The sequence below is a fragment of the Acanthochromis polyacanthus genome, chromosome 5 (assembly GCF_021347895.1).
Source record: "Acanthochromis polyacanthus isolate Apoly-LR-REF ecotype Palm Island chromosome 5, KAUST_Apoly_ChrSc, whole genome shotgun sequence".
Taxonomy (NCBI): domain Eukaryota; kingdom Metazoa; phylum Chordata; class Actinopteri; family Pomacentridae; genus Acanthochromis; species Acanthochromis polyacanthus.
In genome coordinates this window covers 5,943,548-5,956,442 of record NC_067117.1, presented here as the reverse complement: position 1 = coordinate 5,956,442, position 12,895 = coordinate 5,943,548, and the positions used below count along the sequence as shown (strand labels likewise).

The following is a 12,895-nucleotide window of genomic DNA, read 5'->3' as shown; positions in this document are numbered from 1 at the left end:
GCCTCAGTGGGTTAGCTTTAAACTGTATGTTAATCAGTGATGGACAAACTCTGTTGTTGGTACCACAACAACACAGTTTCATGACAAAGACTGATGAATATCTCCAATTTTTAAGTTCTTGGTTGTGTAAGTCTTCTGTTTCTGTGCATGTCAAGCATGGACATGTTACGTGCTAGAAGTTGGTATTAAATGAAGCCAAAACTGAACTTTACATTTGGCAACTGTGCAGGAGGCCTCCAAAGTCCCAACCCTGCAAACCCCACCAACTTTCATAAACATTCGGATTTCAATAATTTAGGTCTAGTGGAGGAATACTGGATCCTTTGGCCCAAACTTGGTAACACTTTCACTTATTTACCCTCCATGTGGCAGTTTTTAAATGCGTAATTTGGACTCCAAAGTTGCTGAAACCTCCCAAATTCCCAAACAAACAGTGACGACACGTTCCAGCTATTTGTTGCCACAAAGGCCCCAAGGTTTACTCAGGTTCACTTGGGTTTTACAACAGTTTCTGGCAATGAAAATGAACCAAAAATGTGCCAGAGGAACTTGCGTTACCTGATTTTGGCTTAAATGAGCACAGTATTCTTGCTTCAGAAACTTGGCGCCTCACCATGAATTTTAAAATGTTCTGGATCTGCTCAGTGCCTTGCTAAAGGGCCAACTGGCAATGATGGTTCTGCAGAGTTATGAGGAAAATTATGTCAGAATCTTCCTCTACATCTCAGGCACCTACTTAATATGTTCATCCTTCATGAATCCAGCTGCTGCTGCTGCTGCCGACAAACTGCCAATATTGACACGGCGCTCCCCTCTTCCATTAATTCATTACGATGATGAAATCCCTATTTAATTACAATCAATAATTTAAGAGAATTTAATAAGAAAGCCGCTCGAGGTGGAAATCTAATTGTGAAAGGTCGAAAAAAGAGAAAACATCCTCCCCGGCGAGAGCAACAAGCAATTTGCATGCCAAAGAAGACAATAACAAATTGGGTGAATTTTTTATACGCGGCTGAAAATTCCCATCTCAAGTCTCATAATGGAGGAGTAATGAAAAAATAAAACCCGGCCGTTGTGTTGCACGCACGCTGGGGAGCGAGCGCACATATGTACACGGCATCTATAATTCATGGCGATCATTAATTCATGCGGCGGTGGCGTCTGGGGAGCAGAGCGGGCATGTTTGCTTAACCGATGCAACGCTTTGACGCCACATGTGGAGAACATGCGGCATCGAGAGCGACAAGTGTCTGAAGTTTGCGACCATCACATCTTTTCTGGATCTCTGCAGCCCTTCATGTGTCAAGTCAGGACTGAGGGGAAAAACATCCTTAAAACTGGCGGGAACATCCTGTCAAAGTCAAGGAGAAAGTTGCCAGAGTTGACTTTTGCTCACGTCAAGTCACTTCCGTCAAACTGGGCTTGACCTTTCAGTCTTTCCAGCATCATCAGTTACATCTTAAACCGATGATCCGCTATGCCGAATGTCTCTTCTGTCTTTCAGAGCCGAGTTCGCACTACGTGATTTCCCTGAAGGCCTTCAATAATGCCGGGGAGGGAGTTCCTCTGTACGAGAGCGCCGTCACTCGATCCCTGACAGGTAGGATCATTATTACCGCTGATGAAATCCCAGTAATACGTGTTTACAGGATGATAATGTTGTGTTATGTGATGTGTGGTTCTCTGCAGACATAATAACAGATCATTTGTGTCAACGTCAGTGAATAAAACTGAACATTTAAGAATATAATACCAGAAAAAGCAGCTCTACTATTGCTATCACTGGTTGTAGCAATATTAGGAATAAGAGTAGCAGTAAAGAACGTTGTGGAAAACCATCAATAATCGTATTGCAGACCATAACAGAAGCAAGAGTAGCACTATTAACACTTCTTTTATTAGCTCAGTACACAGACAAAGGTATTGTTCAGAAGTTTTAGTCACAGTATTGGTTGTAGTAGTTGTAGCAGCAGCAGTTATACGGAAAGCAGCTGTAGCATTAGCAGTTGGTTAAAGTCCATTAAAAACAATGCAACAGGCAAATCTGCAGGTAAGATATAAGCAATAATGAAAGGAAATAGGAGTGTCAGTAGTATCAGGTGTGGCCAAAACAGTATTAGTAGCGGTTTTAGCATCGTTAGTTTTTGTGGCCTCAGTAGAAGTATGAGTATCTACAGAATAGTAGCAGTAGAGGAAGAACTATGTAGAAAAGCATTTGTACCAGTAGCAGTTTGTATTAGTAGTGGTAGAAGTGCTAACAATAGCAGCTGCTTTAGCAATAGCATCATTTTTGGAAATAGCATCAGGACTAGTGGTAGCATTATGTCACATTCATGTTGTCTCAAATCATATCAATAGTAGCAAAAGTAGCACTAGTACTAGCCATATTAGCAGCTTTACCTGTATCAGCAATAGCAATAACACAGCGGTAACACTAGCTTCAACAAACGAGATAGATTTAGCAGCTACAGCCAGTATTAGTAACAGTGGTAGTGTTGTAGGGTTTGGGTAAAAATATATTTGTACCAGCAGCACTGTAAGTAATAGTGCTACTAGCTGGAGTCGCTGAATTAGCTGTTGTCGGCTAATAGCATTAGCAACATTAGCGATAGAAGTAGAGGCAGCAGCAGCTTTAGCAGATGTAGAGTTCTTAAAATGGATAAAGACAATCTCTACTGGCTGAGTTTGAGTTGATACAGATGAAGAAAGTGCAATTTTGCAACTTATAATCAGAAGAAAATCATTCTGGGGAGGTTCTGACAGTTTGTTCTGAAATATTCATACTGAACATGCATGTGATGGGTGTAGCATGTATGAATGTATGTAACTGTACGATTACAATCTGACTGAGCGTCTGTGGGCTGCTGGGAACCGCTACTTAAATCCACAGAGGCCCTGCTGCTAACATGCTGGTGCCTGATACCAGCAGAAACCTTTAGAAGCGTCTTCAGAGCTGCTCTGGCTGCAAAAAGGTGGACTTAGACAACATTACTGAGGTGGTTTTAATGTTGCGGCTGACCGGTTTTTATTGATATGTTCTGTATGATGGCTTGCCACCGCCGTTACTTTATGTGTGCGTGTTTGTGAGAGAGACTCATTAGCTCTTCCGGCAGACGACGAGCTGGAGGAGTGAGATAAATGAAACGCATCCAACTCTCAGCCAAGTTTCATCTTATGAATTAAACAGCCGACCCTTCTCTGCTCAGCCGGCTGCCTGCAGCTGACATAAATCCTTTATTACTCTCATAAAAACGCCACATTTCTGAGGTTTTCCAGCCTTCGTGATGTGATGATAGTCAGAGGAAAAACCAGCGAGACGACTCGGTTCGGTTTCTTAACCTCCGTCGGCTCAAAACAAAAAAAAGAGGTTATTTTAAACTTTTGTCTTGTTGTCTTTGATTGAGATTTCTTTAAGAGGAGTTGGTAGGAAAGAAAAGCAGAAGAGGGAAAATGAAGGCGGGATGAGGATCTGACTTAGAGATAAACAGCAGAAGGGGGCCAGAGAGAGACATTTGACGGACTTTAATGTAAGTTTGTGGAGAAAAGGAGGAAAAGAAGAATATATGAAATCCTGGGGCATCGGATTCTATCCCACTGACAGTGGTTCATAATCTAGTCCAGAATTAATACACAAGTACTAATAGACACTCACACCAGCACTGACACATTCAGGGTCACGTTGGCATTCAGACAGAAAAGCAACAGCGCTGGTCTTTTTGTAAAACAGCTGATAGTTCTATATCAGTATAAATACATGTGGACATTCTAGACTAATGTGTCGGGTGTTCTTAGATGTACAACAGCACATCTGGAGCTCTCTAGATCTTTGGAAACACATCTGGAGTTCTGTAGATCTACAAAAACACATTCGGTTTTGTACAGATTCATATACACACCAAAAATCCAAAAGCAATGTGTTGTCACTGAGCTACAGAGACACATCTTGAATTCTCAAGAGATGCATAGAAATCTGGAGTTTTCTAGAGATATGTAGACACATCTGGAGTTCTGGAGAGATGTGAGGGCACATCTGGACTTTGACAGGGAAACATTGGTACGTTTTATATTCTCTCTATATACATTGAGACATCGGTAGTTTTCTGCAAAGTTGTAGAGATATGAGGACGTGGAATTCTGGAGAGATATGGAGACACATCTGGACTTCAGTAGAGAAATATAGGTGTTCTCTACAAATACATATACACATCTGGTGTTTTGTACACATGTAGAAACATCTGGACTTACATAGACAGATCTGGGAATCTGTATTAAACAGATATCTGTGTTCTCTAGAAATATGTAGACACGTGGAATTCTCAAGACATACGTTCAAATGTCAGAGCTTCTCTGAAGATATTTAGACACATCTGAGGTTGTCTTGACAAATGAGGACACATCTGTGTTCTCCAGATATACTTGGAAACATTTTGGCCTCTTTAGAAATATGTAGACGAATCTGGAGTTCTGCAGATATACACAGAAACATCTGGGGTTCTCTAAGCACGCACAGACACATCTGGTGTGTTTAAACATACATAGAAACATCTGTCATTCTCTAGAGATATGTAGATATATCTGGAGTTCTTTAGGCATACATAACAAACATTGTTGGTTCTCTAAATACAGACAGACACATCTGGATTTCAATGGACATTTACAGAAACATCTGGAGGTTTATGTAGATGTGAAGACACCTCTGCGGTTCTAGACACATCTGTATTCTCTAGACGTGCATAGACACACCTAGGGTTCTCGAGATATATGTAGAAACATCTGGAGTTCTCAAGACATACATGGAAACACCTGAAAGTTTGTGGTGATACATAGACACATCTGAGATTCTTTATCAATACATACACGCATCTGTATTTTCTTGACATACATAGACACATCTGGACTTCTTTAGAGATATACCGACACATCTGTGTACTCTAGAAATATGTAGAAACATCTGGAATTCTCTATACTTGGACACATCTGGAGTTGTCTAGACATCCATAAAACATCTGGAGTTTTGTGAGAATATATTGACACATATGGGATTCTGTAAAAATACAGCTTCCTCTGTACATTCGTTCACACATCTGGAGTTCTCTATACATTCATCAACATATCTGGAATTTGCTAGACATTCGTAGACACATCTGGAGTTCTGTAGACATTCATAGTTCTCTTGGAAAGTCCATTTCTGTCTATACATTTGTGGTGATACACACACTTCCTGAGTTTTCTGGAGCTACATAGACACACATTGAGTTCTGAGGAGGAACTCAGTCACATCTGGAGGTCTTTAGAGATATTTACAGTCCGACACGGAGCTGTAGTGTGACAGTGGGAGTTGATAAGCTGAGACCCTGAGGGCTGAGACAGAAACTAAAACCATTACTTTTGTGAGAAGGTCGACAGCAGTGACAAACACACACCTACACTCACTCACTGTCGGGGCTGCGGTGGAGGCAGCCTGCTGGAGAGTTTTTTTTCTTTTACGAGGGCTTTAAAAAACGCCTCGTTAACGGTGGGATCCTCGTTAATATACTGCCTCGTCCTCGCCTCGCCGCCCGCCTGCTGCAGAGGCTGAACTGATCCCCGCCAACCGCCACGCTGCCGTTTGATCAACGAGTGGAAGGACCGCTGAGAGACAGGCGGCGACGTGAGGCGGGGATAAGTGGAATGAGAAGGGAGGAAAAAGGAGATGGAAGTGTGGCTGGAAGAGGTAGTGGAAGGTTAGCGAGAAGGGATCATGGTAGTGAGAAGGTAGCAGAAAAATGCGGAAAAGGAGGCAGCGAAGTGAGTGCATGGATTAGGGATGTAGAGGCGATAAAGGGTGGAGGGAGTGCAGTGGAGGAGGAGGCGTGTCCTGCGTCCTCATCAGTATTCTGTCCTGACTGGAGCTTTATTGTGATGCTGGACGACCACTTTAACCACGACACCGGCTGCTGCAGCTCCCAGCGCCTCCTTCATCAATCTCTCTCTCCTCCCTCCATCAGTCTCGCTCTCTCTGCTGGCCTGAAGCTGTACATCTCTCTTCAACGGCGGCACATTAGATGTCACTGTTGATTCTCTCAGCGGCCTCGTTTACACTGAAGACACAAAATACCGGCCTGCCTCACCTGCGACACGCTGCACCTGATGTTCCAGTAGTTAAATCATACACTTTAGACTTACTCCTCAGTTCCTCCTCACGCAGATTTTCTTTAGATGGAGGTGACACATCTGCAATAGGTAAGAAATCAGACAGTCAGTAAATGGATGATCTGAGGTCAGTGAAAGGGTGTCAGTGATAAAGACTCTGCGATCTGGAAGGTTCAGTCTCTGGTGGATTAGTACTCCTGGATAGAACTACACCATGAACACTAAAGAACCAAGAAACTCTGAGCAAAGGTTGTTGAAAAGCATCAATCAGGACGATACAAGAACATTTCCAAGTTCCTGAAGATCTCCTGGAATCCAGTTAAATCCATCATTAAGACAAGGAGGGAAGATGGAAAATTAATAAATCTGACTAGAGCAGGACGTCCTCAAGATCTGAGAGACCGCGATGAAAGAGACTAGAGAGGGAGGCCACCAAGACACCTATAGCTCCTCTGAAGGAGTTCCAGCTTCAGCAGCTGAGATGTTAGAGACTGTTCATCCAACAACTGTTGTCTGTTCTTCACCAGTCAAAGCTTCATGGAGACAAAGAGAAAGACTCTGATGGAAAACGCTCCAATTAAATCTGGACTAGAGTTCACCAGAAGACATGTGGAGACTCTGAAGACACCTGGAAGAAGGTTCTTTGGTCTGAGGAGACCAGGATGGAGCTTCTTGACCGTCACACTATAAGCTATGTTTGGCAGACACCAAACACTGAACATGATCTCAAACACACCATCTCCACTGTGAAGCATGGTGATGAAGAGCAGCTTGTAAGTCCTTGAGAGGAGCCATAGGTGTCTTGGTGGCCTCCCTCACGAGTTCCTTATTTTGCAGAATGATTTTTTTTTCAGGTTGAGTGTTGTTGTTTTTTTTTATTTAATGTTGAATGCAGTTAAACAGCAAAACCTCAGTATGGAGTGAATAATTTTGAAAGGGATTACATATATATTTGACTTCAATTCATATAAATATTCATACCAATGTTTGTTTCCATGGCATTTTTTCCCTTTGTATTTATTTATTTAAGAAAAAAAAGGAACATTCCAGGACCACTTGGTTGGATAATTTTGACTATTTCCAATTCACCGAGGTCACTACTGGTCGGCGTCAGTGTTTATCATCAGTGTAGTTTTGTGTTTTGTGCAAAGATCCCACTTAAACCAGCGGCTCAGCCTGACGCTATATCAGTGGCGATGGTGCAGTCGGTGGATTTAAGGGCCAATGATGGATCCTGAAGTTACAGATGATTTGTTCCATTCCTAACATCTGTGTGAGTTTCAGGCAGCGAATGCATGTAAGTGGGTGTCGAGGCATTGAGATAAAAATAGATGTTAGAATCAGATTTTTCTTTAGAAGACACTTGCAGAGGGACATTCAGGGATCAGTACCCTCTGGTCTTATTTCACAGAACTGGAGCTTTATCTGTCCTCATTTTATACTAAAAGAAGTGGAGCAACATTTAAATAAACAATTGCGTGTTTTTCCTTAAATATATTCTCATATTTAAATTTTTTTATGTGTCTCTGTACTGTTTTGTATTCTTTTTTTTAGCTGTTTAGTTGCAGCATTCTTTAACTTTCCTTCCTCTTATGTAATCTCAAAAACATTTCGGTACGCCGTTAAATCTGTGCCAAACCTCTCGCAGATTTTCCAGCATTACAAACGCTCGTCTTTAGCTGCCCCAAAGGCTGTTCCGCTTATTTAACGCACAAGAATGCAACGTCTAAGTTCCCCGTCTGTGGCTTTGCAGTGAACCAGAAAACAGTGTCGCTGACTTTCACTAACTGTGTTTCTGCTTCCAGTAGGTTCAGCTGTCAGTAGATCAGAGGTCACAGAGCTCAAACCAGCAGAGAGGCTTTTATTTTGCTAAATCTTCAGCTCATTGTGTCCAACTCTGCTCGTTCCAGCTCTCCATTAGCATCTGTTAGTGTCTTCTTCCACATCGTGCTGCCTTCAGGTGCTCCTCCAGCCTTTACTTCCTGGTTCAGCAGTCACATTTATTCACCCTGTGAGGCTTTCAGGGTCAACAAAGTCCAAGTCATGTGGTCGCGAACAAACTTAAACCCTGACAAAATACATTTCTGTCAAAAAATGTAGCTGAGAATCCAGTTTAATGACACAAAAATGTCATTTTTTTAGAGATCAGGGCTGATGTCAGACACCTTAACGGACTCTAAAGTTCAAGACATGTTTTAAATAATCTAAAAAGTGATTATTTTTAACTGAAGTTGTTACCTGTAATGTATAATTTTTCCACCATACATAGCATCCACATCAAAAATCTGTATTTGCACAAATAGTAGTTTGTCCTTTTACAATGCTTCATGATGAAATTACACAGTTTTTGTCTTTATATCAGCTAAAAATATCAATATTTCATAGATATTTGCCATTTTTCAAGAAAAATGTGCAGATTAAGTGCTGAAAATGGTCAATCTATCTTTACTGTTAAATTACAGATAATGTCTAATAAAATCATTGAAAAAAGTATTACATTGAAATGGAATTCTGTATGTATGTAAATAGTAAAAATAAATTGAAAAATATAAATATTTTCAGATATTTCTTGAGGTCACATTTTTCCCCAGTTTTTCTAGATTACAGTATTTTTCCATATTTTATGAACTCATTTTAAATTTTAAGATTTAAAAAAAAAAAATTCATACTTATACATTCTAGTTTACCTTTCTTAGAAAATCAGAAGCACTGTGTTTTAAAAGCTACAATAAACTTACAAACAATTTGAATACAAATACACAAACGAAAATAAAATAAGAATTTAACATCCCAACATTTTCTTTTACTTTAATGTTTTGTGTCACATTTCTGAAAGCACCTGAAGGTAGCATCTGCTCTCTAATTGGAGCCACAGGCCCATAAATATCACTTTCATTTGTTTAAATGAACAATATTGTTTCTTTTTCTTTTAGTTTATGAGAGTTTATTTAGTTTTTTCTGGGTTTTTTGGTTTCATTTTGGCCTGACGTCTGTGGATCTGTGGCTCCACTTCCTGTTTAGATTGATGTCTTTTGTCTCTCACAGTTTTCTTACTCTTTGTCCTTTTCTCCTCCCTTTTCTCTCCTGTTTTTCACTTCCTCATACATCCTCTTCTCTAAAACCAACATGGCTTCCTGCTGCATGTTACCTCCATACTTGCATGCCACCTTACTTGCCTATTATTTACCTCAACATATGCTTGTGGAACTCACGCCTCCACATATAAACCTTCATTATTGCACTTTCATTACATTGTATGATTTGGTTGAACGCCCACAAACCCACCTGGTTGCCGTTAACGACCCCCCTCAGACCCCATAGACCCATCTGAAGACGACCTCTTCCACCTCTTTGATAAATACCCCACTCCCATGCCAGACACCAGCACTCCCATGATCCCTCCAGTGGGGGTCCAAGCCGTGGCGCTGTCCTCCGATTCGGTCCGGGTCTCCTGGGCCGACAACTCGATGACCAAGAACCAGAAGGCGTCTGAGGTCCGGTACTACTCGGTCAAGTGGAAGACCAGCTACTCCACCAGTGGAAAGTACAAGGTAAAGATTGGATTAAAGTCATGCATCTTTAGACCGCATTTGGTGAAATTAGAAGACTTAACTTTGACAACCGTATCTCAACTTAAAACTTTACCTGGAACCTGTCTGTCTTGACATGGGACTTCTTCTTGGTGCTTGAGCTTGAACTTTTGACTTTGGAAAGATTTGATGTCATCCACAGGACTAAACAGTGATGGCTTTTAAACAGATTGACTTGGAATCAGTGTTTACTTGTTCATGACTTGCACATGTTGATATTTTTTTTTTAAGGAAACTTATAGTTTAAAGCTTGGACTTGACTTAGGACTAACCTGCTAAAACTTGGTATTACCTTAGGTATCAACTTAAAATCTTCACTTGGGACTTTACAGGATATTCGTTGGTTCTAAATTGGAATTTGAAATGAAACTTGACTTGGGACTTACAGAACGGTGGCAAACTGAAGAATACACAGATTTCTTGACCTCTAACATGAAGGGATCTGGTTTCTTGGCAAGGGGTATTTTGCTGCAGTTTTTTTGGTCCACTCACTCTTTTGCAGGGAAGGTTCACTGTACATCAATACAAAGTTGTTCTGAGTTTATCTTATGATGAAACACTTCTATCTTGATGGGGGTGATAAATGTTCCCATCACAAGAGATCTCTATTTCAACGAAAATGATATGAATTATTGTCTATGTCCTTCACAATCACCCAACCCAACTGAACATCTACAGGAGATTTTGGACCAAACTGTTGGATAACACCATCTTAAAAGCACAATGTGAGGGAATATCTTCAGAGGAATGAGCTTCCATCCCTCCAGTAGAGTTGCAGAGATTTGGAGAATCAATGCCGATTAGATATGAAGCTGTTCTGGATGACCCAACACCCAAGACACTTTAGATTGTTTTTTTCCTTTAATTTGCGACCTATCTTGACTTGGTGCTTAACTGGACTTGACAGTTGCCTGTAAAATTATGATTTGCATAGTGTAAAAGTCAACCTTGGACTTTCTTAATGGGGGACTTGACAAAAACAGCAACTTGGTTATTTACACTTTGAGAAAAGCCAACCGAGTACAACAACAAACTAAATGCAGAGTTGAGTCTACATGGATTTTAAAGTCAACCACTGTGACGTCAACCATTATTTAAATAAAACTGACCTGAACTGACTTGGGACTATTGGTTTTGACTCTCACCCTTCTTGTCCTGAATTGGAAAATGACTTTGAATGTGTAGGTGTTGACTTAAGGCTTAATCTGTGCTTACTTGGTACTTGCATCATTCGATTTAACTATAACCTGCAGAACATATACTTAACCCTCCTGTGATGTCTTACAAGCTCAACACTTTAAAATTGTCAGAAAAACACTATATGTTGCTTCGTACTGCCTTGTTTCTGCTTCACCTAAGGAATATTTCTCTCCTGAATAAGAAGTGTCACCCCTGCAGCTCCACCACCTCCTGATAGCGATTAAACATTACGCCTGCAACCTCCTATGTTAACTGCATTTAGTCAGTAGCATATTGGCAGGGGTCCACTCATTTCCCGCTGCACAGCATGACTACAATGAGCAAAGCCATTACTAACAGTACTTATGGATAATCAAGAGGCTTTCACAGCACTCTGAGCAGACTATAATATACTCATTTCTTTACTTCCTTTTGTCAGCAAGAAATCTTTTGAAAGTATTATTCTCAGTTGACAGGTACAGTTTAGATGGTTTAGCGGTTGTAGTGAAACGAGATAAAGTTCTTCACTGATCTTGTCATGTTTTTATACTCACCTAGTGAAACTTCTTCCAACCAAACTCTCGACTTGAGTGGGAAAAAAAAAACCCTTGACAATAATCTGAGCCATGCTTCAAAAACACTGGAAATAGGAAATCTATACAAGGGCAGACAGACTCTTCACCTTAATAAAGAGCAGACAGAGGGGAGGCATAGACAGAAGTCTTACCTTCCTCTTTTCTTTCCATCACATCCTGAAAACGAGACATTTTCTATGTGCCACAAGGACAAACAGAAGTCTGGTCTTAAAGTGAAAACGCAACAAAGTTCACTCTGCCGCTGGGGTTTGTTATGCCCTCTGATGTCAAAGATAGAAGTCAGAAACCATCTTTTAAGTGCAAACGCAAGGACAGTCATGCAAGAAGTACGATGCATTTGCAAAGTTTGCAAACTCTGAAGGCGTTCTTCATTTCATCCTTATTTCTTACATCTTCACAGACAGACATCTCTGTGTTGTATGAGCCATATATTTATTTATATGTATGTTATACTGTAACAGCCGCTTTAGTCTTGTCTTTTTAGGTTTTAGACTAAAAAATATGTCATTTCTCCAGTCTGCAGACACCACAGCACTCAGCCACACCGTCACCGGCCTCAAACCCAACACCATGTATGAGTTCGCCGTCATGGTAACCAAAGGTCGCAAGTCCAGCACCTGGAGTATGACGGCGCATGCTACGACGTATGAAGCAGGTACGTCTTTTAGATACACAATGCTTTTGGTTTTTTGAGAAACAAACTCTGACTGTAACCTAAGCCAAATTCGGATCGCACAACCCCCGAACAACACTTTATTCTTGTGGTGCCTTCCATTTCACTGTTCCTCAAGCTGTCAGCCTCCACTCTGATGTTCCTCTCAAGACGTTCTGATCTTTAGGTTGTACCAGCACATTGTTGAACAGTTTCTGGAAAGCCCTACATACCAAGTCAAGTCTTGAAAATGTTGGTGGGTGTACATTTCAGTATACCTTTAGGTTGGAAGAACAGGTTCTACTTTTCAACGAAGACCTAAAGCATCTGCATAGAAACTGAAATCCTGTTCAGAACAAATCCCAACTCGCATTTGGTGATACGGAACCAGAGAGCTTTAGGTTTTCCCAGTTTCTTGTAAGTCCTATGTACCAGTTCTAGTGTTCTTATGATTAATTTAGGGCAAGTCCCTCTACCACCAAAGTTAAGTCTTGAAAATGTTGGTATGTGTGCATTTAGGTATACCTTTAGGTTGGAAGAACAGGTTCTACTATTCTGTAAAGACTTAAAGCATCTGCACAGAAACTGAAATCCTGTTCAGAACAAATCCCAACTGGCATTTGGTGATACAGAACCAGAGAGCTTTAGGTCGTACTGATTTCTAGTAAGTCCTACATGCCAGTAGGAGTGCTCTTTAAGGCTGCAACGAATGACGCATCGACTAATCGTCTGAGCACAATACG

At 40.9% G+C, this 12,895-nt stretch overlaps 1 protein-coding gene across 1 annotated transcript in view; it reads left to right on the top strand.

Annotated features, from left to right (window-relative positions):
• Positions 1-12,895, top strand: part of dcc (DCC netrin 1 receptor) — a 331,558-nt gene that overhangs the window by 230,818 nt on the left and 87,845 nt on the right. Inside the window, 3 exon segments of the mRNA XM_051948843.1 lie at positions 1,508-1,603; positions 9,448-9,686; positions 12,017-12,155. Of these exon segments, the coding sequence (XP_051804803.1) occupies positions 1,508-1,603; positions 9,448-9,686; positions 12,017-12,155 (474 nt within the window).